This window comes from Thunnus albacares, chromosome 5 (genome assembly GCF_914725855.1).
Source record: "Thunnus albacares chromosome 5, fThuAlb1.1, whole genome shotgun sequence".
NCBI lineage: Eukaryota > Metazoa > Chordata > Actinopteri > Scombriformes > Scombridae > Thunnus > Thunnus albacares.
The window spans coordinates 1,455,523-1,478,138 of NC_058110.1; the positions used below are offsets into that span (position 1 = coordinate 1,455,523).

General features: G+C 38.7%; 1 protein-coding gene and 1 long non-coding RNA gene across 5 annotated transcripts in view; one reads left to right on the top strand and one right to left on the bottom strand.

Moving 5' to 3' along the window:
* The first annotated feature begins 66 nt into the window (after window positions 1–66).
* LOC122981952 lies at window positions 67–1,965 on the top strand. The gene is made up of 3 exons (XR_006403363.1): window positions 67–161; window positions 434–530; window positions 1,166–1,965. It is a non-coding gene; the product is annotated as an uncharacterized LOC122981952 (long non-coding RNA).
* A 1,151-nt stretch (window positions 1,966–3,116) lies between these two features.
* The window catches only part of LOC122983041 (voltage-gated potassium channel subunit beta-2-like), a 54,301-nt gene continuing 34,801 nt past the window's right edge, over window positions 3,117–22,616 (bottom strand). For all 4 annotated transcript variants that reach the window (XM_044352742.1, XM_044352743.1, XM_044352744.1 and 1 more), the window contains 11 exons: window positions 18,347–18,426; window positions 15,875–15,919; window positions 13,515–13,559; window positions 10,451–10,494; window positions 10,209–10,295; window positions 8,034–8,119; window positions 7,489–7,609; window positions 6,648–6,742; window positions 5,955–6,075; window positions 5,630–5,718; window positions 3,117–3,997 (listed from right to left, as the gene is read on the bottom strand). In XM_044352742.1, coding sequence (XP_044208677.1) covers window positions 3,908–3,997; window positions 5,630–5,718; window positions 5,955–6,075; window positions 6,648–6,742; window positions 7,489–7,609; window positions 8,034–8,119; window positions 10,209–10,295; window positions 10,451–10,494; window positions 13,515–13,559; window positions 15,875–15,919; window positions 18,347–18,426 — 903 coding nt within the window. In that variant the 3' untranslated portion in view covers window positions 3,117–3,907. The remainder of the gene's footprint in view (window positions 3,998–5,629; window positions 5,719–5,954; window positions 6,076–6,647; window positions 6,743–7,488; window positions 7,610–8,033; window positions 8,120–10,208; window positions 10,296–10,450; window positions 10,495–13,514; window positions 13,560–15,874; window positions 15,920–18,346; window positions 18,427–22,616) is intronic.

Genomic DNA, 22,616 nt, shown 5'->3' on the forward strand with positions numbered 1-22,616 from the left:
GCTGTGTGTTTGGCGCCAGCTTTCCGCTCATGCGCACTGCGGCAACGTCGCTCTGCTGCCTTCACGTGCTCGCACTCAGAATATGAACAAATCCCAGACCGGCAGGGACCGGAGGAATTCAAACCTGGAGCAGGGAATTATGACGGGTTAGTAGGACCGAGGTACGTTTTAACTGTTAGTTTTTTCGTTAAAACTGAAACACGTCATTTTTTCGTTTTTTAAATGTTGTGCGGAGGACAAAAAACACAAAACACAGACAGACAGTCTTACTGAGAGGTGCTGCATATATTTTTTCAATGATAATAAAAATGTTTTTCATTCATTTTGAAAATAAAAGCACTTTCGTAAGTTTTCCTCAGGAAGTACTGTGGACAGTGAAGTTATCATATGAAGCGTCAACTGTTGTGCAGTAAATCTGTGTCTTTTCATCCAGGTAGCATCAGGTAGACTCACTGGACTGAAGCCTCCATCAGCTGAGATCATGTGGAGCCACCTGATGAAGTGTAATTCTGCGTAGAAGTAATATTTAGGTATGTGTATAAATTAAAACTGAGTATCTGTACATTTGCCTTTGTTTAAATATGTATTTAAATATACAATTGACACATATAATCAAACAGTATTTTTAATTTATTCAAAAGTGAACAAACACAGAGCACTGAGCATCAAAGAGGTTTTTAAAAACAACATGTTGAAAATTACTGTTTGAGACATATCGGTTTATATGAATCAACGTCTTCATGCAGAAACCTTCGTCAGGTCACGTGGGAAAAAGTTTTAAAAAGTTTTAAAAGGTTTTGGAAAAATGGTGTTTTGACGCTACAACATACTTTGACCACAATTTTAATTTTCAGATTTGAAAAAGCCTACAAATGGAATATTAATGTGAAGCTACAGAGTGATAGAAAAACCTCAAAAACTAAAAAAAAAAATAAGGCAAGCGCCCTTTAATAACATACTATTATAACTTTACAATAAGCTGATAATGCACTATCACATGGTATATGACCGAGGTTTTACAAAGTCAATTTTTAGTTCCTAATGGAAAACATAGTTTAGAAATGAAGGTTGCACTAACAAGAGATGAGCAGTACGAGGATTTGCATGTTTTGGTTAATTTTTAAACAATTAAAAACTTAATATATTGTTTCGTTTTTCTTTTCAGTTGTAGCTTTAACTCCACAGCAAGTTGTGAAGAGTTTCAAGAGTTTCTTACGTGAGTTCAGAGGAAGATAAAACTTGAAATCTTCCTACGTGGCTGTCAGACAGGAACTCAGTGCTGCCACTGCAGAGGGCAAAGTATGAAGATCTTCATCATGAAGAGTTCAGATGCTTTAAGACCTTGTTCTGTTGTCAGAGGCTGAGCATTTGAAACATGAAAACTTCTCCCCATAATGAAGAGAGAGTGAAAGGTGGAGCATGGAAAGTAGAAGGTTTGGTATGGGTATAATATGGGTTTGTCTTTTTCCTAAGCAGGAAGAAATTAGACTGTCGTAATGTCACACAGATCCCAAAATAAAAGAGAGAAGGTCTGGAGAACCCAGAGGACTCTGAGAGGCTTAAACCATCTGGTCCAGTGTTTTATTGTGATGTAAAGTCAGTTTTTGTTTAGCTATGCAGGAATATTGGGTTTTAATTTTTCAATAACTTTTGAACAGTTGTGGAGATTGTTTATAAGAATATTGATGCTGCTCAAAAGTTTATCAGGTTCTACGTTTTTAAAATTGTTTAATTTTGCAACATGTAAACGTTTTTGTTACTCCACTGTTATAAATAAATAAATAAATGCAATAAATCTTTTGTCACTTTTAAGCATCCTTCCACTGTAGATTGTTTTCCAATTTAAACGTCTACAACAAACTTTGCACATGAACAGTAATTTATACATGTTCATGTCCTTTATCACAGTTCAACTGGTGCTGCTCCATGAAAAGATGAAACATACGACTAAAGGTTTCTAAATAACTTACAGATATACAGATATCATTTCTGTTATACTTTATAACCCATTTATTTAGCAATTGTAAACAATAACATTCAGATAATGTTTATAGATAGTTTACAAACAATTTCTCAAAGGTTTATATAAAATATTATAATATGTGCAACAATAAACTGTTAATAGTGTTAGAATGTAATCAGAATGTAATTGTCATCGTCTCTTATCAGCTAAGATAAAATAAAATATAATATATAAACCAATTATTTTATATGACACAAACTAATGATAAAATAACAAATGATAGCATTACTAATAATTAGTAAATATCAATCATTATCATTTAACTGTTAACAGTAAAATATAAAGTATAATATAAAGTTTAATTAACTATCAAATGACCATTTATTAATGATGGTTATTATAAAGTGTTACCAGAATCTCTCACATCTATCACATTGTTCATCAGAGCCACATGTTTAATCATATTGTGAATAAGAAATGCAGAGTTCCAGGTGACACTTTGGTCAGATTATTGATCTGATCAATAGGTCTGATAAGCAAGATAAAGTATCTAGATACAGGTGCATTTTACGCCACATTTACACCTGCATTAACATGCAGTCTGTTAGTTTCTGAAGGCTCGTTCGTCTTCGGAGGAGCTCAAACAAGTAATTATCTGAAAATGATAATTATTGGACAAAATCATTCTGATTGTTTCCAAGAGCCTGACGAGAGTGTGTCAGTAAGTGACTGATAGACCAGCTGCACAAATGTGAAATTCACATCAAACATTCAGCCAATAATCTTGACCGTTGTATCACTTGTTTACTGGCATCAGTAGTGACTTCATGGCAATAATAACTACGTTAGGTTACTACTCTCAAAGTTTCATGATATTTCTATCAAATGTGTTAAAAATGAGACATCAAGTGTGAGGAAAGATTGTGAATGTTCATCTAAAAATACAGTCATATAGCATATCAATGGAGAGCTACTGTATAAATGTTCATTTGTCCACATTCGCCATGACAAAACAGCTAAATAGGTTAACTCACACATAAAACAAAAGGGTCTTTGAATTCTGTAAATTATCTATAAGATATTATTATCAGGTTAAAGATGTTGTAATTTCCTCTGGAAAGAAAACTTCAGGCACAACTACAACTATCTGGATACTTTTTAACTTTATTTCTTTGCACAAATAACAAGATGACAAAAAACAACAAAAAACACTTCATGCATTTAAAGAGTAAAAAAGGAATGTGTTGCTGAGATTTAAAAACTCAAAAGGGCTGATGAAGATGGGAAAAAATAACAAACATCATGAATTTAACTTTAGATGTCCAGAGAAAAGGTCACTGTAAATATTTTATTTAAAATTTCAACTTAACAAAAAATCTAAATGCATTACTACAATTAGACCAAATATAACTTTAATTGACTAAAATAAGACTTTATAAAAGTAACTAATCAAATGCTGACAGTGACTAAAACCAGCACAAGTCCTAAATAAACATATTTAGCACAAGAAAGACTATATATATGCCCAAATATATTGTAAATATACACTGATATATACACTGAAAAGCTGGTGCATCACACCTTAATGCTTTGTGCTGAATACATGTCTTTAACTGCACACATACATTTTGTAAGTTTCAGTCTTAGTGAAATATTGATGCAACAATCTGTAGACAGTGAAGAAGACTGTACTTTGATACACCAAGTTGCAACTTACACAACAATTAGCTAGTAAACATTAGGGCATCAGTGGCTCCGCTGATCAGAAAAGTGTTTCATTTTCCTTGAGGGTGAGATGGTCCAACTACTACGAGAATACTGTAGAACCTTATTATTGAGTGACAGCTGTGATCAAGATACATATTACCCGTGTGTTGTTGTGTCTCATTCATTGGAAGCCTTTTCAAAATCAGACGACAGTGACAGTTCAGTCCAGCGGTGCTTCTAGGATCTGAGGTCCTTTTTATTAAAGGGCTTGTTTCCCAGGATGCTCTCCACCTCATTCACGATGGACAGCGATAACTTTGGAAGAACCTGTGGAAGGAGAAGAGAGAAAGGATTGCTGTACATTCTCAAATGATTTACTTACCTGAAGCAGCTTTTACTTGAAACAGTGAAGTCTTTATTTCTGAGTGTCACAATCAACTCTGGTGTCTTTGCCTGTTTGGTTGTGTTTAATTTTGCTGATGTGAAAGCTGTGATTTTAATGCTGGTGGGCCAATAATGACACCAACTGGGAAATCATACTGTTGTTGTTCTTGGAAATTGTCAAAGCAAAGGTTCCAGTAGAGCTGAAGCTGTGTCCATCCCTGTATTTAACTCTGTTTCATCATTCAATGGTCCTTCATAGCTTTCATACAACATGCAAATAATTTTGCATCACCTTGGGAACCGTGACTGGAACCCACCTCACTCAAGTGGACATTGATTGATTGGTTGATTGATTTTATTTATGGATTAACACACACACACACACACACACACACACACACACACACACACACACACACACACAAAAACCCCAAGGGATAACATGTTCAAGTGAAAACACTCATTTTCAACATGGTCCCAAGATGTTAAAAGACAAAGAAACATAAAGAAGCACAAAACATTCAACATAGAAAACAAGCAATGCAATCATGAAATCCAAAAACACATCACCACAATTTAAGAAATACAAAATAATTTCCACATCAAAATACAAGGACAGTGAAAGTACAGTAGGCTTTTACAGTGTAAAAAAAGGAACTTCTGGCTACATTATTCACTTGAGGCACATGAACACACGCCGGCCCTGGTATTATAGTTATGCTGAATATGGACCGTTGTTATCTGACAACACAAGTATTGAGGAGCTTTGATAATATTGTACATGTTGTTGTATTCCTGCCCTTCTGAATTCATCAATACCAACATAAGTTTGAGCGGCTGCATTTAATAAATGCCAAACAATATTATTTTGCATCACCTGCAGTTTGTTCCTACATTTATCTGTCAAACCACCTTATTAAGCACAACATGCATTGAAATGACACTGTGTCAGTGATAACACAAGATGTTTTTTTAACAGAAAAGTCGAAAAGCTTTGTTCTGCAAAACAGGAAACTTGAGTTTACTGGCACACTTGGATAATATTTTAGCAGCAACAGATTCACAGGAGTGTCTTGTCCAAGATTATTCATAAATATGAGACACTTGTCTGAGATACAAGAGACTTATTGGTTCATTAACTGTCAAACTGTGGCCAGACCTTTGGTTTTAATGTCAATGTAACATACAGATAGAAGCTGTTGAGACTTGCAGTGATCAGTCATCAAGAAATAGATCAAATTCTCTTCATACCTGAATAAACCTTGAAGCTTTGAAGTGTAAACCACCTGACAATGCAATCAAGTATGGGAGTTACGGGAGGCTGTGAATGAATGCATTATCTGTGGGTCCATATGACTTTGTTTTTATACCTTTTGATTTGATGTGAACACAAAGACAGACCAGAACTAAAAGGCAACAGTGGACCATTCATTTCTTTAGTCTGTGCCAAGTAAACTTAACAGATGTGAAAATGACATAAAGCATTCCACACAACGAGGCAAGACTGTTTGGCACCATTAAATGTTGGTTGTGTTTACGGGACCATTAACAAAGTGGTTCCACCTGCTGTCTGACCTGTATCGCTCTGATATTTTCCATCAGCTGCTCAATTCTTGAAGCTCCCAGCAGGACAGAGTTTACTCCTTCGTTCCTCAGACACCAGGCTGTGGGAAGAAAAAGACAATGCAGTCCTTCAGCAACCACTGCTATCGTGTAAAGTCATCTGGACCACAGGGTGGCATCTGGACCAACAGGTTGTATTTGTGCTGTTGACAACCGATTTTACTAAAGCTATTGTGACACAGTCTGAGACGTCAGGTATAGAAAAATAACAAGGGCGAGTATGCAGTAGAATATGATGGATGTCAGGACAGAGAAACTAATTAAAGATTTGTTTTACCAATAGCCAGTTGGGGCAGAGTGCAGCCTAGTTGCTCAGCAACTGCCAGCAGCTCTTTCAGCTTCACCTGCTGACGGTGCCCTTCCTCACTCAGGATCTGGTCCTTCATCCACTGATAACCCTGTTGCAGACAGCACAACACAGACCTCAGTGCTAAAAGGCAATACAGGGATTCTGGTATTGCACTGAACAATTAATGCCACAAAAGATAAGTTGTGCTGTTGTAGCTCAACTCATTCAGGTGAAGAGTAGAGTTGCTTGTAGTTTCATTAGCTACAGTTTCAGAGCAGCCTCTCCTACTAAAGGGGACTATTTCTTCAATAGAAAGTAGTTCAAAAGAAAACACAGTGAGTTGGGACAGAGGTAGAAATCTCAAAGACAGATATTTAAAACCTGAATAAATAAAACAAAGCTACCTGCATAGCTAAATGATAATCAGGCTACATGACAACATTGTTGTATTGTAATTTGATTTTAGCAAAAATCTTATGTGCTCAAATTGCCTCGCTTGCTTGTTATTATGTGTATTTTTGGATGCTGGATGTTCTGTCTCTGATGTGACAGTTATAGTTGAAGAAGTTTAAACAAAGAGCGAGAATAAAGATGAGGATTAATCTGAAAAAGGGTAAAAAGTCAGAGGGATGTGACACAAAGGAATGACGTAATGAGTCATGGGGGAAGTAAGACTGTTACCTTAAGCGAGGCACGTGAAAAGGGGGGGATCCCGATGTCATACTTCCCTGAGATGATCCCACAGGCCAGTGGAGACCATGTCACAGCTCCAATACCTGCACACACACAACAGGCATTGTGGTGTGACAAGAACTGAGAACCACAAGGAAAGGATTCAAATGCACGACTCAGATACTAAACAGGTTTCAAAAGAAGTCTCTTTACTTGGACAAATAGGGGTCAGTACACGAGAAGGCAGAGAAGGTCAAACACAGGCAGACAAATCCAAAGGAGTAGACTGGTCACACACTGAGCTAACTAACCCTGGGAATGGCTGGACGCTTGTCACAGGGAACAAAGACGAACTGGCACAAAGTGAAGGGAAGACACAGTCAAATACAGTGGCGGCAGAGGCACACAATCACAGTGACGGGGAACACAAGAGGGCAGGAAGTGAATCTGAAACGAGAGGATGAGTTAGTGATTACAAAAGAAAACTTGAAATGCATGAAATAATAAAGAAAACATGAAAACATGATGTAGGAAGCGGAGCGGGACAGGACGTAGTGGACCATATCACACACAGCAAATTCCTGATGGTCAGTGACTTTTTTATTTGCAGCTTCATAACAAGGGAGAGTAAGAGACAAGCAGTGACATCAGGATAACAACAGAATCCAAACATCAAAAACTAAAATTCAATTATTAAAATTTACACTTAATGGCAGCTCTCGACAGTTTCCCAACAAAGACCAGCATCTCATGGCTGATTCAGTATCTAACAAACAAAATACCTTTCTAATGAAAAGAGCGAGATCTTCATTATCGTAATTATTAAGACAGTGTTGCGGCAGCTGCTTACCTATCTTGTGGAAGAGTTGAGGGAGTTGCACCTCAACCTTCTCCCTCTGGAACATGTGGTACTCCGCCTGTTCACAGATAGGTGGGATCTGGTTGAACTGTCGTGCCACTGAGTACGCCTCCTGTCACAAGCACAGGGAGCATTTAGTTGTTCACCACAGAAATCTTCACAGGTTAAACATTACTGAACCGTACAAAAACTGTCCTCTGGAAAACCAGAGGACAGTTTAAAGGTCTTTTAAAAGGTCTTTTAAAATGCAAACTGGGGCCCGTATTCACGAGGAACCTTAAGTAACCACTAAGGGGAGTCCTCCTGACGTGACACTAAAAGAAGGGGCCTGTTGCTATGGATGACATCATGTTTCATCAATGAACATATTCACTACCTCCCCAGTGATTGATTATTAGGTCACCGGTGTGTGTCAGTGAATGTTAAGGGTTTTTTATTTTTTATTTTACTGGTTTGAGTCTCTTTAATCTTTACAAGGACTCAAGTGGACCCTTGAATTAATTAACAGATTGTTTGAGACTTGTGTGAGAACTCACCATGATCTCCATGGAGCTCCACCGTGACGTCCCCCAATACATGGCCATCCCCTGATTGATCACATGGGTCATTGCCCTCACCGTCTCTAGCAAAACAGCCCAAATCAGCTAAATTACAAGGGTTCAACAATCATCAGACAGACTAAGACAAAAGAAAGAAGGAGATCAGTACACATGGGAAGAAGAGTGAATAGCATAAACATTGTACTAAATTTAATCTAAAACGTTCTTAGTGGTTGGATCACTCTCAACTGGAAGAAGCTAAATGGAAACATATCTTTTTGAGTAGCTTAAGGTTCCCCACATTTCCAACAACTCTCCAACAATAACATTTCCTGAATTCTTTGTGTTGTGATTGAACTGACCAGTCAGAGGTTACAAATGAGGCCATTCACCAGGCTGTTGGATGAGTGACTTGACTATCTGATGGCAGCAGATCAGCAATCAGATTTCCCACCAACCCCAGACTTTATTTTGGAGGCATGGCTAATTGGTTTTAACTGTGTATTACTGTATATATTCTTTTGGAGGTGTCTGTTTGCTGAACGTGTATTGAGAGAGAACAGACAGAAAGACAGGGTTGACCTCTCCCTCACAGTGTGAAAATGTCTGAATTGAATAAAGTCTCAAATTTTTATTGGTAGAAAACAACCTATTAAGACGTCTGCAGGCGACTCTGAGTTCATTTTAGTTTCGGATGGAATTATTTAAAATATGAGGACGCATCGTCCCCTGTCTGCAGTCTGTTGTTATGCACATACATAATTGTAAAAAGCAGATTTGAAACCCAGTTATGTGTACACATGGCAGAGAAACCAGATGTCTTTATTACCCGACCCCGATTATAGAAATCTGTGCTCTGGTTTACATGGCAGTTAAGAAATCTGCTTTCTGGAGAAAACCGCCTGAAATCTCGTTACTTAAGTGCAGGTTCATGCACTGAATGAAAGTTGTGCTGAACTGGTCAATTTGCAACATCACACTGAGGATGTTATGAGCAGGTGCAAGTTTTATGAAGGCCAAGCGGCCAACTAAGCTGTTTGATGAGGCCTTTGATCCTTGTGTTGTGTTTCTTGAATGACATTTTCCCAAAGATTTAAAAGAGACATTTAGCAGCTTTTGCTGAGCGCTTATCTGGAATGGAAATGAGGGTTACAAGCTTTAAGATTCTTTAGTACTTGGTTCCAGTATGTCAGCTACATTCATTTCTTGCACCACAGCCAGATGTCACACAACATGATATCATGAAAAATGTGCAGTTTAATGACTTAATCTTGTCGTGCTGTGAAAGGCTTTTTTGGGGGAGTTTTTCTTTATTTGAATCAAGGGTCTAAGGACAGGGGCTGTCGTATGCTGAGACAAAACTGTGATTTGTGATTTTGTCCTTTATATATAAAACTGACTGACTTGGTCCAGCTCTGGCTTAGAGGATCACCTGTAGATTTTACAGTCGAGAAGCGCATTAGAAACATAAATCTTGCTCTAAAGGTGAACACTTAAACAGCAAAAATCTCTTAACAGGTAATTGCTTCATTAGAATTAACTACTGCATATAAATGCAACCAAATCTAACTGAAAACTTATTTCAGAAAATTTTGAAAATTAAACTGTAAAATATTAAATTACACTTAACGCTTTTAATTTCATAGTTATTTTACTGATTGTACTACAGTGGTAACTGCAAATTTGATTAATGTGTGGATATTTGTGCTGCTAGTCACATTTTTAACGTTGCAAATCCTGGATGTCTTCTCTTAGGAAAACTTCCCACTGGAGGACCAAACATTCAGCTCGTCACGGCAGGGAGAGCCCTGCCTTTAAAGGGGTGAAATGCAATTGGACACGATTGTCACATACTCACAAGTAATGTAAAATGATTCTTTCTAATCCAACCCCACCTTTTATCATTTGGATGTTTGTTCTCTATACAATTTCCACTTATGTGCACCATGCACCTCTGGCAACAAAAATAAGAACTGTGTCAGCATGCCTTTGGTATGGACATGGCGTAACTTATACTCCTCATTTCATAAAATTTAAAAAGGTGTTATTGTCTTCTGATGTAAACTGGATAAGCAGCATTCATAAATCTTATTTGATCAGGCTGAACCCCAGTTAGTAAGACTCAGTATAATCTTCCTACCACAGAAAGAAGGAACATGCCTGCACACCCACCTTCTATAGGTGTGTTAGGATCAGGTCGATTCGCGAAAACCACGTCCACATACTCCAGCTGAAGTCTTTCTAGTGATGCTCTTAGACCTGTTTCATAAATTACATAATGATTGTATTACCACATACTGTGTTAAGTGGCTACAGTAGCGCAGGCAGTTATGAACAACTTGGTTGTGCTCTTTTTCAAACAAATACATTTACTTTTGTTCTGTTTGCCTTATTTATTCATTTAAACATCTTACCTTCAATGATATGTTTTCTAGACAATCCTCTTTCCATTTCTGCCCTGAAAAACAAACATCTTTTAATTTCAGAACTGAAGATTTCAAACATATTGATCATTTATATTGGTCATTGCTATACTGAACACATGTAAGCACAAAACCTAGAACCAAATAAAATATTGTGAAGGTCATCAGATCTGATCACCATCAGACGATGTTCAATCCCTAATATATAAATTAAGAAGACCAAATGTTTTATGTACCTCCTTTATAAAAATGATGTGGATGATATCAGTCTGGCTGTAGTTCCCAGTAAGGTTGATGGAGTAAGTGGTTCTAATTTTAACAAAACAACATGACTGATGGGCAATTCTGATTGCTCTAAGAGTAAGGGATATAATAATTACTACAAAATGTATTTATTGTGGAAAATGTGTGAATGTTGACAGTTGAAACAAATCGCAAAGCACTGATGAAAATGCTTGTTCAGCACCCCCATCTGTACAACTTTACTGAATTTAGTTACCATGGAATATTATATTTAGGAGACTTGGCAGTTAATAAGTAGTAAGGTGGTGGGATTATTGGTGCCAATATGTCGTGCACGTTCTCATGGACAACTTTTGTACCAAGTTTCATTTTATTAAAGATGACAGAAGTGTAGAAACATCATGTTATAATATTACAGTAGCGCCCCCTGTTGGTAGAATTGTATCAAATGTTACACACTTGTGCAGTGTGGCTGTATGTACAACATTCCCTAATTACAGACAAATGGTAAGTGATACCTAAAAACAAACTCATAAGTTTTATTTGGGGTCATCTAAATATGGTATGTACCAAGTTTTGTGAAGATTGATGAAATATGTGCCAACAGAAAATGTTTCCAGTCAAATCAGCATCGTCCAAGGAAGGCACTGTGCAAATATTGTTTTGATAGGCCAAATGGTTCATGAGTCAGCCGTTCCTCGTCCATGACACTGTGTCCTACAGCGTTTTCAACATGAGCAACAAGGAGTTAATAGAAACAGGGCGTCTGACAAAAGTTCAGCTCAAAATGGCTTAAAACTTGCAGCCAGTTTGGACATTCCAATAGAAAATAAAGCAATCAAACTGATTTTGTTGCTGTTGCTTATTTGCATCACATTTAGTCAGGACACGGTGTGAGGATGTGTATTGTTTAATTAAAAACAAAATGTTCTAGTGGTCAAGAAAATAACAATAATGCAGTAAACAATAATAATAGTAAACAGACAACATAAAAATGGCAACAGGCATAGTGTCATTTTGCAGCATGCTGTAGTATAAAGTCACAAGCCCAACAGCCGGTGGGAAAAAGCTGTTAGACAGTCTGATGGCTCTGGCACTGGTTCCACTGGAACTTTTCTTGATGTCTATCCTTGACTGACATTGGAGATCTTGATGCCTAAGGCTGGGTACCAGGGCTGTGGTGGTGGGGGCGTGTTGTTGGAGGTACCGTGGAGAAAATGAAATATGATCCAGGAAGTTGGAGTTACAGATCCATGCATTAATGACTTATCACAAGACAAGACAGTGCACAATAGTTTATAATACGCACAGACAGGATTTTACAAGTCTGGAGGGTTATCACAGTGGCAATTATTTTATCTGTTGTTCTACTATCATGACAGCCTAACTGTACAGAGGTCTGGTGTAATGTCTGTGACTCTGAGAGGAAGGAGTGTGCACAAATGATAAATTCATATTTGCTTACAACCCTAACAAGATTTTGTCCCTATTCTGTGTCCATAAATCAAATTTGCTTTTGTCTCCACAAGATAACATTGCCAGCTGGCACAGCGAGTGTTTATGCACAGCCAACCTTCAGACGTCTGCAGTGAAGGAAAGAGGTTTCATACAGTATTATGCAACTTTGTATATCAGATACTGTGAAAAATCACTCACTGTACTTTACTGACATTCCTTCTTTAACCATAGTAAATGTGCACAAATATTTACATTATTGCTGCATTTTCTCCTAGTATTGGTTTGCTCTTGTTGACAAAATTGCCAAATTACCAGCAGAGTGACTTTGCTTTAGAAACAGACTTGGTTTGTTTGAGAGACGTCTATTCTCAGCACAACCACTTTCCACAACAATCACTTTGTTCTGCCTAATTTAAATTAACCTCCCACCTGTTTCACCTCTCCTCTCACCTGTGCACATAGGGAAAGGTCATTTCAAGGTAAGGAAAATTTCAAACTGTTGGAGCGCTGCTTATGCTGGCTGTTGCATTGCCACAAAAATAGAACCTTTTATGTTGCTTATTTTAGACTTGTCGGGGAGTGAGCTACATTTCACCAAAAAATTCCAATGCCAGGCGCCCAGGGGCCCAGGGGCCCAGGGGCCCAGGGGCTAAAGGCTCCAACTGTGAACTTCAACACCCCTGTTTCACATAAGGCCGGGGGCCTTTCTTGCATGTCATCTCTCTCCTCCTTTGTTTCCTGTCATCCATCTACTATCAACTATCAAACACACATACCAAGGCATAATATTAATACTAGTGACTAACAGTCAGAAGGCTTTTGTTTGATCTGTTCTACAAAATCAATCCATATTATTCTGGCCCATCAGAAAGTACTATCTTGGGAGCAAGGACTTCCTGGGGTTCAGGAAGTACAGCTCAACAACCAAAACTGGAACCCAGTTTCTGCTGTCAAAATACAATTTCTGCATTCCTAACAAGGTTAAAAAAAGGGTGGAAAAGGCAATACATTTATCATTAGCTGTTTTTTAAGCTCTGCTAATGTAATGATGCACATGTTCCTTCAACTTGGTGGCAATGATGACTGACAGGAGTTTCTATGTTATTTCATCAATTTGTAGTTCTGATAACAGTCAATGAGGTAGTTCTGTTTCTCTCTTGACTTATAAGGCCTACAATACATATTGTATATTGCACGTCATTACATGTAATGTTACCTCCACATAAGTACTTCTTTCTTATACCTCAGCTTATGGCTAGTAGGGAGCCTATTTCATTCATTGCAATCATAGAAAGCGAGAAAGAAGGAGAGCGAAAGACAGAAGTAAGGACAGAAAAAGATGAAGTATACATACTTTCCTCCCCAGAAGATTTTGGTGGTGATAACTAAACTGGAACGCCTGCATGTGAGAACACATAAAAAAAAAAAAAATGAAATCAGATTGTGGAAGTTTCCTTCATGGGAATTTGACATCTGGAAACAGCATATATGAATAGTAAAATTAAAATGAATTATTTATCAAACACAAACTAAAATCTAAAGGTCTACATATTTAATATTGCCTCATTTTTATTTCTGTTGATAGTCAGATGCCGTGTGATCTTTGGAAACATCATACAAAATAGGAATGCACCAATCACACATTTCTAAACCTAAAGTCTAAGTGTGCTCATTATGACAGTGAAGGTCATTTGCTTTAACAGATAGGAACAACAGAAGCAATACATAAAAAAATTGAATCAATTAATAATAATAATTTGAGGTGTGACCAACATGAACAGCAAACCTTCAGAACTGTAGCTCAGGTAGCAGCCCCACAATCTCAGCACATGCCAGATCTTTTGTTTAAATGTATCAAAACTAATTTGAGTTTTTTCTTGTTTCTTTAGACAATTGTTTCTTGTACCTCTGGAGTTTAGGGCACTTTTTTGCCCTGGGTGTCATGTGAGTGCCTGTCACAGAGTGTTGCTTTCCTTTGTGTATTCCAAGGAGCAACTCAGACTCCACAGGACCTGGAGAGACGCTTGAAATCCTGACTGCAACCTCATTGCTTCCTGCTGATTTCAGAGTGCAGATAAAGACATGTATCCATCTTTGTAGTTGTTTACATCCCCCCACGCTGCACTCCACCACTTGTCTGCCTGCCTTCTGAATGGTTGTCGAGATACGCAAAAGGACAGACAGACAGAGATTCCTTCCTTTATAGTTAGGTATATAAACTCAATGTCTCACTGGAAACAAATTTAAAATGTTAATAAAATAATTAATATTTCTGACATCAAAATACTGAGTGAAGTTTAGATGAAGAACAGACATCAGTCACTATCAGTCATTCATTTTGTGCTCTGTCCTCCCTCTGCTGCTGATGTGATTCATTGCTTGCAGTACCACTGGTAAAGAGAGGAGGCGCTGGTTTGTCAAATAACTCAAATAAACAGACTAAATACAGACAGCTTTAGTTTTAGCTTTTTCATAACCATTTGCTATTAGCTCAACAAGTGCACTGAGGTTAGTAAAATATAGCAGAGCTGGATGGGAGACTGCAGGCAAAGTAGTTGAAAATATTACTTTTCTACAAGTTTATGCTTGTTGAACAGGTGTTTGATAATTACTCTTTTTACTTGTCAAGGTTTTATTGCACTGACAATAATAAATGTAGTTGTTGTCAACTCAAGTAAAACAGTATCTTTCACTTCACCTGGTTCTCCACTGCAGCCTCTCTGTGTGGTGGAGGGTAAAAGATCCATCCTTAAAAATATCACAGGTTCCTTAAAAAATTAATTCCAATTCAGAACCGGGTTTTGTTCCCTAATGACGTCATCATCTACCCTCTACAGGCTCACCTGGATAAAGCTGAGAGAACAATGTTCCTTGTTTTTTTCCACTGCTTTTAACAACATGAAACTTTTGCTGTTAGTAGATCAGTTCAAGACCCTGTCAATGCTCTGCTTGTGTTATGGATTTTGGACTAAGTAACACAGGGGCCTGTCAGGGGACTGGGGCTCAGATCAGTCTGTGATGGTAAGCATCATCTTATATGCTGCAGTATGTTGGAATCGCAGTGGGAAGGCTGGAGACGCCAAGAGATTTAAGACTTAAGTTAGAGAGGAAGTTGAGCTCTGTGATAGGAGGAGAAGTAGGGCTGGACTCTCTGAAAGTGGTGGTGGAGCAGAGGATGCTGACCAAGCTGGTGAACATCCTGAACAACATCTCACACCTCCTCCATGATGTGTTGGTTAGGCAGAGGAGTGTCTTCAGCAACAGACTGATCTCCCCACAGCGTTCCACTGAGTGACACAGAAGGTCATTCCATCAAACCTTATTATTCATCCCCCCTCTGACGCAGCTCAGACCTCAAACTTCTGATGTTGCTGAATGACTCTGGACCTCCCTCTTCACCACAGAACAATACATTCTCTTAACGACTTCTGGACATTCATGACACTGCTATGGATAGAGCAGCACACATTACAGCCTGACTTCATTCAAAATTTCCTTCAATCTGTTAAACTCTGTTTTATTGGCATGCATTAGATACATTTGTATACTGTTCATAATATGCACAATTACACTTTATTGCAAGTATGGACCTATTTCAGTTTATTTAATCCATACACTTAAAGTGATGGATATTATTTTTTAAAATAACCTTCTGATATGATACCACTAGTTTTAAGACATGCACAAACAATGCATATAACCTAAAAACTGTACCTCCATCCTTTCTTCTTTATGATACTTCCCAAAACAGCTTCAGCCCTGGAAGAGCAGAGAGAGAGAACGATTCATGATGTTTCTTTAATAAATAAAACTCAATTGTTTTGGTTTATCAAATAAATAAACGACAGCAGTGTAAGGTACAAGATGAGTAAACCTTTACTGACTCCCATGTTAAGATAACCATTTCTCACAAGAGTTTCTGCATTTCTTCACTCACACCCCTACAGGAACTGATCACCCCACAAACCTCCAAACCTCCACCAGCACCCTGTGATCTGCTAGCAGCTTGCTCCTACAAGCCTCCAGTACTAAGCTCCACACCATGGGGGATCGAACCTTCTGCTCTGCTGCACCACAGAGCAGCCTTCCTAACCACCTGAGGTCGGCACAGACCCTAGACTCTTTTGAAACAGTCCTAAAACCTTTTTATTCAGGAAAGCTTCTTCATCTTAACTCTTGTTAGTGATCATTTTCTTAGTACAAATTAAATGCATTATTATTGTTATTGCTATGTAATAGACTGACGAAGTCTAAAAATGCATTTATTTACACAGTGCAACCACATTACACATGTATCTCAAAGTAGAAAAAAAAGGTGGCCCTTGGTCTTTATTTATTTGCAACCAATAGGCTGACAAATCTACTTACATGTTGCAGCATAAAGCCCTGATCAGAATATGTATGACAGCAGTAAGTGGTCTTTTTGATCTGTCTGTCTGAAGACCAGTACTAAGTAAATATATTTGTTGGGTAAATATATTTTAACACGCAGAATATCTGGAGACTACAAGCTGAAGTTGATCAGATGAACTGTATTGCCTGTTCAAATGTGCCTGAGACGTCCTGCACTATGTCTTTAACATACATACAAAGTTCCTATGTGTTAGGAACTAGAATGGAGCTTAACTCTCTTAAAACGTTTTCAATTCATTCTCTATGGTATAGTATCTGTGAGCCTAACATCAAGAACAAGTACAGAGAGCGACTGAGGGCTGTGGACCAGGAGCTCCATGTCCTGCAGAATAGGGCAGTTGTGTGCATCGTCCCATGCTCAGTTTTCCAATTGATAGTAAGTCACATTTCTCTCTCTCAGAAAAACCACTTGTGTGTGTGTGTTGGCCATCAGAGAGCTGTGGAGTGTTCATTTTTAAATACATTTTAGACTGGAATGACTTGAGATTTTGCGTATTTTTAAAGGGTACCATGACTGAAAAGGTTGAGAATCACTGGTCTAGATAACTGGATAAACTGGTAAGGGAAGGTCTCCCAAATGGCGAAAATGTCAAAAAAGGTACCTCAGTGTCAATGTGGTGTCCACTGGCAAGAACTGGTAATTGGCCATGGAAATTTTTTTGGGAAACTTTCTGATGTATGGGAACCCATTGTGCCGATTGGTGAAATCCTAATGGGGGCGCTGTTGAGTCACTCTGGGGAAAACCTTTTGACACATGGGGGACCTTCATATCCGTATGGGAAACCTTTCAATAAATGAGAACCTGATGTGTCCGTATAAGGCATTTTTTGTCCAGATGGAGGACCTTTATGCCTGTATGGATGGCACTTTGCCCAGATGAGGTGCCCTGCCCCGGGGTATTACCAGGTAGGAACCTTTTTGACAAAAGGGGTACCTGGCTTTCAATTGAGTTTATAAGGTGTACTCTTTGTCCTGATGTATGATGTCTGTTGTCCCGATAGAGTCCAGATAGGAAGAAGGATGTCTGAGTTTCCTTATTCAGTCTAATGCCACCGCAACCCAGTTCTAGATAAGTGGTGGAAAATGGATGGAGCTGGGTATCATCAGCATAGCAATGGAAAGACATCCCATGTCTGCTGATAACACGACCAAGTGGGGAGCATGTAGACGGTAAACAGGATGGGGCTGAGAAACAACCCTTGCAGAACACCACAGGTGAGAGGGAGCGATCTAGACTTGCATCCTCCCAATGAGGCATACTCAGTCCTCCTGGAAAAGTAGGACTGGAACCACTTAAGTGCAGAGTCTGACAGCCCAATGGGGGTGTAGAGGTGCTCTAAGTGTGATCCTCAGTGTCAAACGCATCACTCAAGTCAAGGAGAATCATGAGAGTAGGGGACCCTGAATCAGCAGGTTATTCATAACCCTGAGCAAAACTGTTTAAAAACCTGACTGGAATTTTCCAAACAGGTTGTGTCCTCTCACCTTCCTTGACCCTGTGGCCAGGCTTCTCTACGAATGTGTTTGTTGTGAGATAATTGTTATCATCATCATCATCATCATCATCATCATCATCATCATCATCATCATCATTAAACTCCACTCACTCATGCACATAGCCTTGGAAAAAAAAGACGGATGCAATCAGATTTGTGGAGATGGAGATGCATTTATGTGGATAAGCATACATGAGAGTAGTACAATCCCATCTTAAATTGGATATAGATATGAGACAGTTGGAATGACAAGTTTAAAAATGGGGCCATACTTACTTTCCAGCATGATACACTTCAGCTGTGTCGAACAGATTGATGCCATTCTCATATGCCAGAGTCATCAGCTCCTCTGCTACCTTCAACAGAAAATTTTCAGATAAAGATTAAAAAAAAACGTGTGAAATTACTGTATTTTATTTCCCTTCGACTTGTGAGAAACCATTTTCTGTTGACAGGTTGAAAAGTTCTTCAAAAGACAAGAAGTTACATCAAGAATGCTTCGCTGGATAGAACCTATTTAAGCAACAAGTCTGAGCTTTAGGATTGGTGATGTCACTTGCTTGGTAGGTCCACCACTTCAGATTTCAACAACTATTAGATGAATTGCCATATCTGTAATGTTGCATAATTAAATATAAATTTTTCTGTCTCCACTTTTCCCCCTTCGTGTTATTGTAGGTGTTTGGCCTGGTTCTGCACAAACTGCCACCTGCTCTCACAATTTTCTCTAAAGGTAACAGGCTTCAGAGGGTACCATAAACAGCTTATTGTTGATGTAATATTGATGATGCAACACTCAAAACAGACCCAGGGGTTTTCAGGGAAGAAGCAAGGTCTCTTGTATTATCTCTGTATTAGCTAGAGTTTAGATGATATCTCCAGTTCCCCCTTTTTTTTTTTTTTTAGCATGGAGCCACACAATAGCCCATATGAGACTGATAATGACTGGGAGCAGGGGAGGAGTGAACTTCTCAGCAGGAACACTTCAGCAGGGGTTTACTGTTTGATGAACTGTTATAATGGACAAAAGTTTAGTGCAAATATGTCGAGAACTGCAAAGGTTAACGTTAGTAACTAAATACATCTTAAACAGACAAAAAAAAAAAAAAAAAAAAGATGAGAACTGGTATTCAGAGAGAGAAAGGTGTGTGTGTGGATGATGCGGGCTTTTCCACTGTCATGATGATCTTATTTCCTGATCTTATGAGCATGTTATGTTGGTAATTTAAGGGACGATAGTTGAAGTTTTGCGTATGTGTCAGATGCAGTTGGGGTGTTTCAGTGTCAATACTTTTGCAATCTGAGGCTGGAGTGTGTGTTAATTTCTATAAATTGTATGTGTTAGTTTAGATGAACGGGTCAGTAAAAAGTGGCGATATGGTTACAGGAACCACAATTATATTGAGAGATATTCATATCATCTTTAACTATGAATAAACCAGATTAAAAAGTACTTGGACTTGTCCATGTTTGGTCACAAAGTGAGGAGGCTTTAACAGCATAGTCAGTATTTTTGTTCACTAGGACTGGGCAATAATGTTGTATTGCATATTGATTTATCATTTAAACACATCTGTCGTCCAAATTAACCTCTTAAGCCCAACCGACCCGGTACCGGGTCTGGTAGGACGGTATCATAAATAACTGCCTGTAAAAAGTTCATAAAATGCTGTGGTGGTCTTTTGTTTCTAAAAGAGGAATCATAATACTACCAAAACAACCCTTCAAGTGTATTATGTCCAAGCAGTGTTTGTTTGGCGATAATTTCAATATTTTAGTTACAAAATAAAAGCGTGTTAAGTTGACAGTGGAAATGAAATGCAACAGTACACATAATCCGCTCGCTCTAAACCTGACATGTTGGGTGTCATATGAAACTAGAGAAGCTATTATTTCCATTGATACCAAGCTCAGCATAGCCTGAGCTAACCAGCTCACGTCAGCCCCATAGCAAACACGCAGCCAAACTTTGTTTATGTCTCCATATTCCATCAAATCCCAAAGCAATTGTCATCAAAAGCAACTAATAATACCTTTTCGTGGTCATTTTGAGTCTATCCGTATGACTCTCCGATCTAAATAGGAGACATGGTGGCCTATATTGCAGACTGAACCCTGTGCTTCAATTTTTTTCATGGTCTTTTGCTGCCATTTAGTGGACTTTTGGTGGTACTACAGATTACAAACATGGTGCAGTGATATCCTACTCGAGAGCTTTCAAACGGTGTGCCACTCACCTGTGACACACCTAGCACGGAGTGTATAAAGCTGTGCGTACGCAGCCGAGACTTGCACTCAGCTTTCAGACTTTATGCATGAGGCACGGCCTGTTCGACTGGTATTGTATTGTTTTTGTATTTTCTGCACTTTTTCAATGCCTAAGAAGCAGCAAAAAACAAAGTTTAGTGCTATGGATGCCCTGGAAGAGATTCAGAGGAAGAGTGATGTCAAAGTTCAAGACTCATCCGACAGTACTGACAACAAGTACGACTCAGAGGAGGACGAATTTTTTTAATGAATGTGGATTCACTTTATGAGTAAGTTATTGTTTTCTTGTGCATTTTGAACAACTTTGTAGTACATGTTTGTTAGTTTCACTGATAATGTAAAGCTATGACAATGGTGGCCATGGCGGCAACCCCCAACAACAACAGATCAGCTGTTGCATGTAAAGGGACAAGCATGGCGGCACTGTTTAAAGTGACATGCATTGATGTTACATGAATGCATACAGATGGAGAGGAGGAGGAGGAGAGAGGAGAGAGGAGCATCATGGGAAGTCCCCCAGCAGTCGAGGCCTATAGCAGCATAACTAGGGGCTGATCCAAGGCGAGCCTGGTCGGCCCTAACTATAAGCTTTATCAAAAAGGAAAGTTTTAAGCCTACTCTTAAACATAGAGAGGGTGTCTGCACCCCGGACCCAATCTGGAAGATGGTTTCACAGGAGAGGAGCCTGATAGCTGAAGGCTCTGCCTCCCATTCTACTTTTAAAGACTGTAGGGACCACCAGTAAGCCTGCATTCTGGGAGCGCAGTGTTCTAGTGGGATAATACGGTACTATGAGCTCTTCAAGATATGATGGTGCCTGACCATTAAGGGCTTTGAAATTTGGGAGAAGGATTTTAAATTCTATTCTAGATTTTACAGGAAGCCAATGCAGCGAAGCTAAAATGGGAGAAATGTGATCTCTTTTTCTAGTTTTAGTCAGAACACGTGCAGCTGCATTCTGGACCAGCTGGAGAGTCTTTAGAGACTTGTTAGGGCAGCCTGATAATAAGGAATTACAATAATCCAGCCTAGAAGTAACAAATGCATGAACTAGTTTTTCTGCATCTTTTTAGGGACAGGATGTGCCTGATTTTTGCGATATTACGTAAGTGAAAAAAGGCAGTCCTTGAGATTTGATTTATGTGGGAGTTAAAGGACATATCCTGATCAAAGATAACTCCCAGATTCCTTACGGTGGTGCTGGAGGCCAGGGTAATGCCATCCAGAGTAGCTATATCATTAGATAATGCGTTTCTAAGGTGTTTAGGGCCAAGCACAATAACTTCAGTTTTATCTGAGTTTAGTAGTAGAAAATTGCAGGTCATCCAGGTCTTTGTCGTTAAGGCATGTTTGGAGTTTGTTTAACTGATTGGTTTCATCAGGCTTCACTGATAAATATAATTGGGTATCATCTGCATAACAATGAAAATTTATGGAGTGTTTCCTAATAATATTACCTAAAGGAAGCATATATAAGGTGAATAGAATTGGTCCAAGCACAGAACCTTGTGGAACTCCGTGTCTAACTTTTGCCTTCATGGAGGATTCATCATTAACATGTACAAACTGAAATCGGTCTGATAAATAGGACTTAAACCAGCTTAATGCAGTTCCTTTAATGCCAATTAAATGTTCCAGTCTCTGCAAAAGGATTTGATGGTCAATTGTGTCAAATGCAGCACTAAGATCTAACAGGACAAGTATAGAGACAAATCCTTTGTCCGACGCAGTTAGGAGGTCATTTGTGACTTTCACCAGTGCTGTCTCTGTGCTATGATGCCTCTAAATCCTGACTGAAAATCCTCAAATAAACTATTGTTATGTAGAAAGTCACATAACTGATTAGAGACTGCTTTCTCAAGGATCTTAGAGAGAAATGGAAGGTTAGATATAGGTCTATAATTGGCTAAAACACCTTAACAAAAGTAGTCTTCTTAAGAAGAGGTTTAATTACAGCTACTTTAAAGGACTGTGGTTCATAGCCTGTTACTGAAGACAGATTGATCATATCTAGTAAAGAAGTGCTAACTAAGGGTAAGGCTTCCTTAAGCAGCCCAGCTAGGATGGGGTCTAAGAGACAAGATGATGGTTTAGCTGAACAAATCATTGAAGTTAGTTCAGGAAAGTCGACTGGAGAAAAACAGTCCAAATATGTGTCAGGTTTTACAGCTGTTTCTAAGGTGCCTGTGTTTGGGGATAAATCGGTGCCTGTTGAGGGCAGGAGGTGGTTTTGTCTCTAATAGTTAGAATTTTATCATTAAAGAAGCTAATAAAGTCG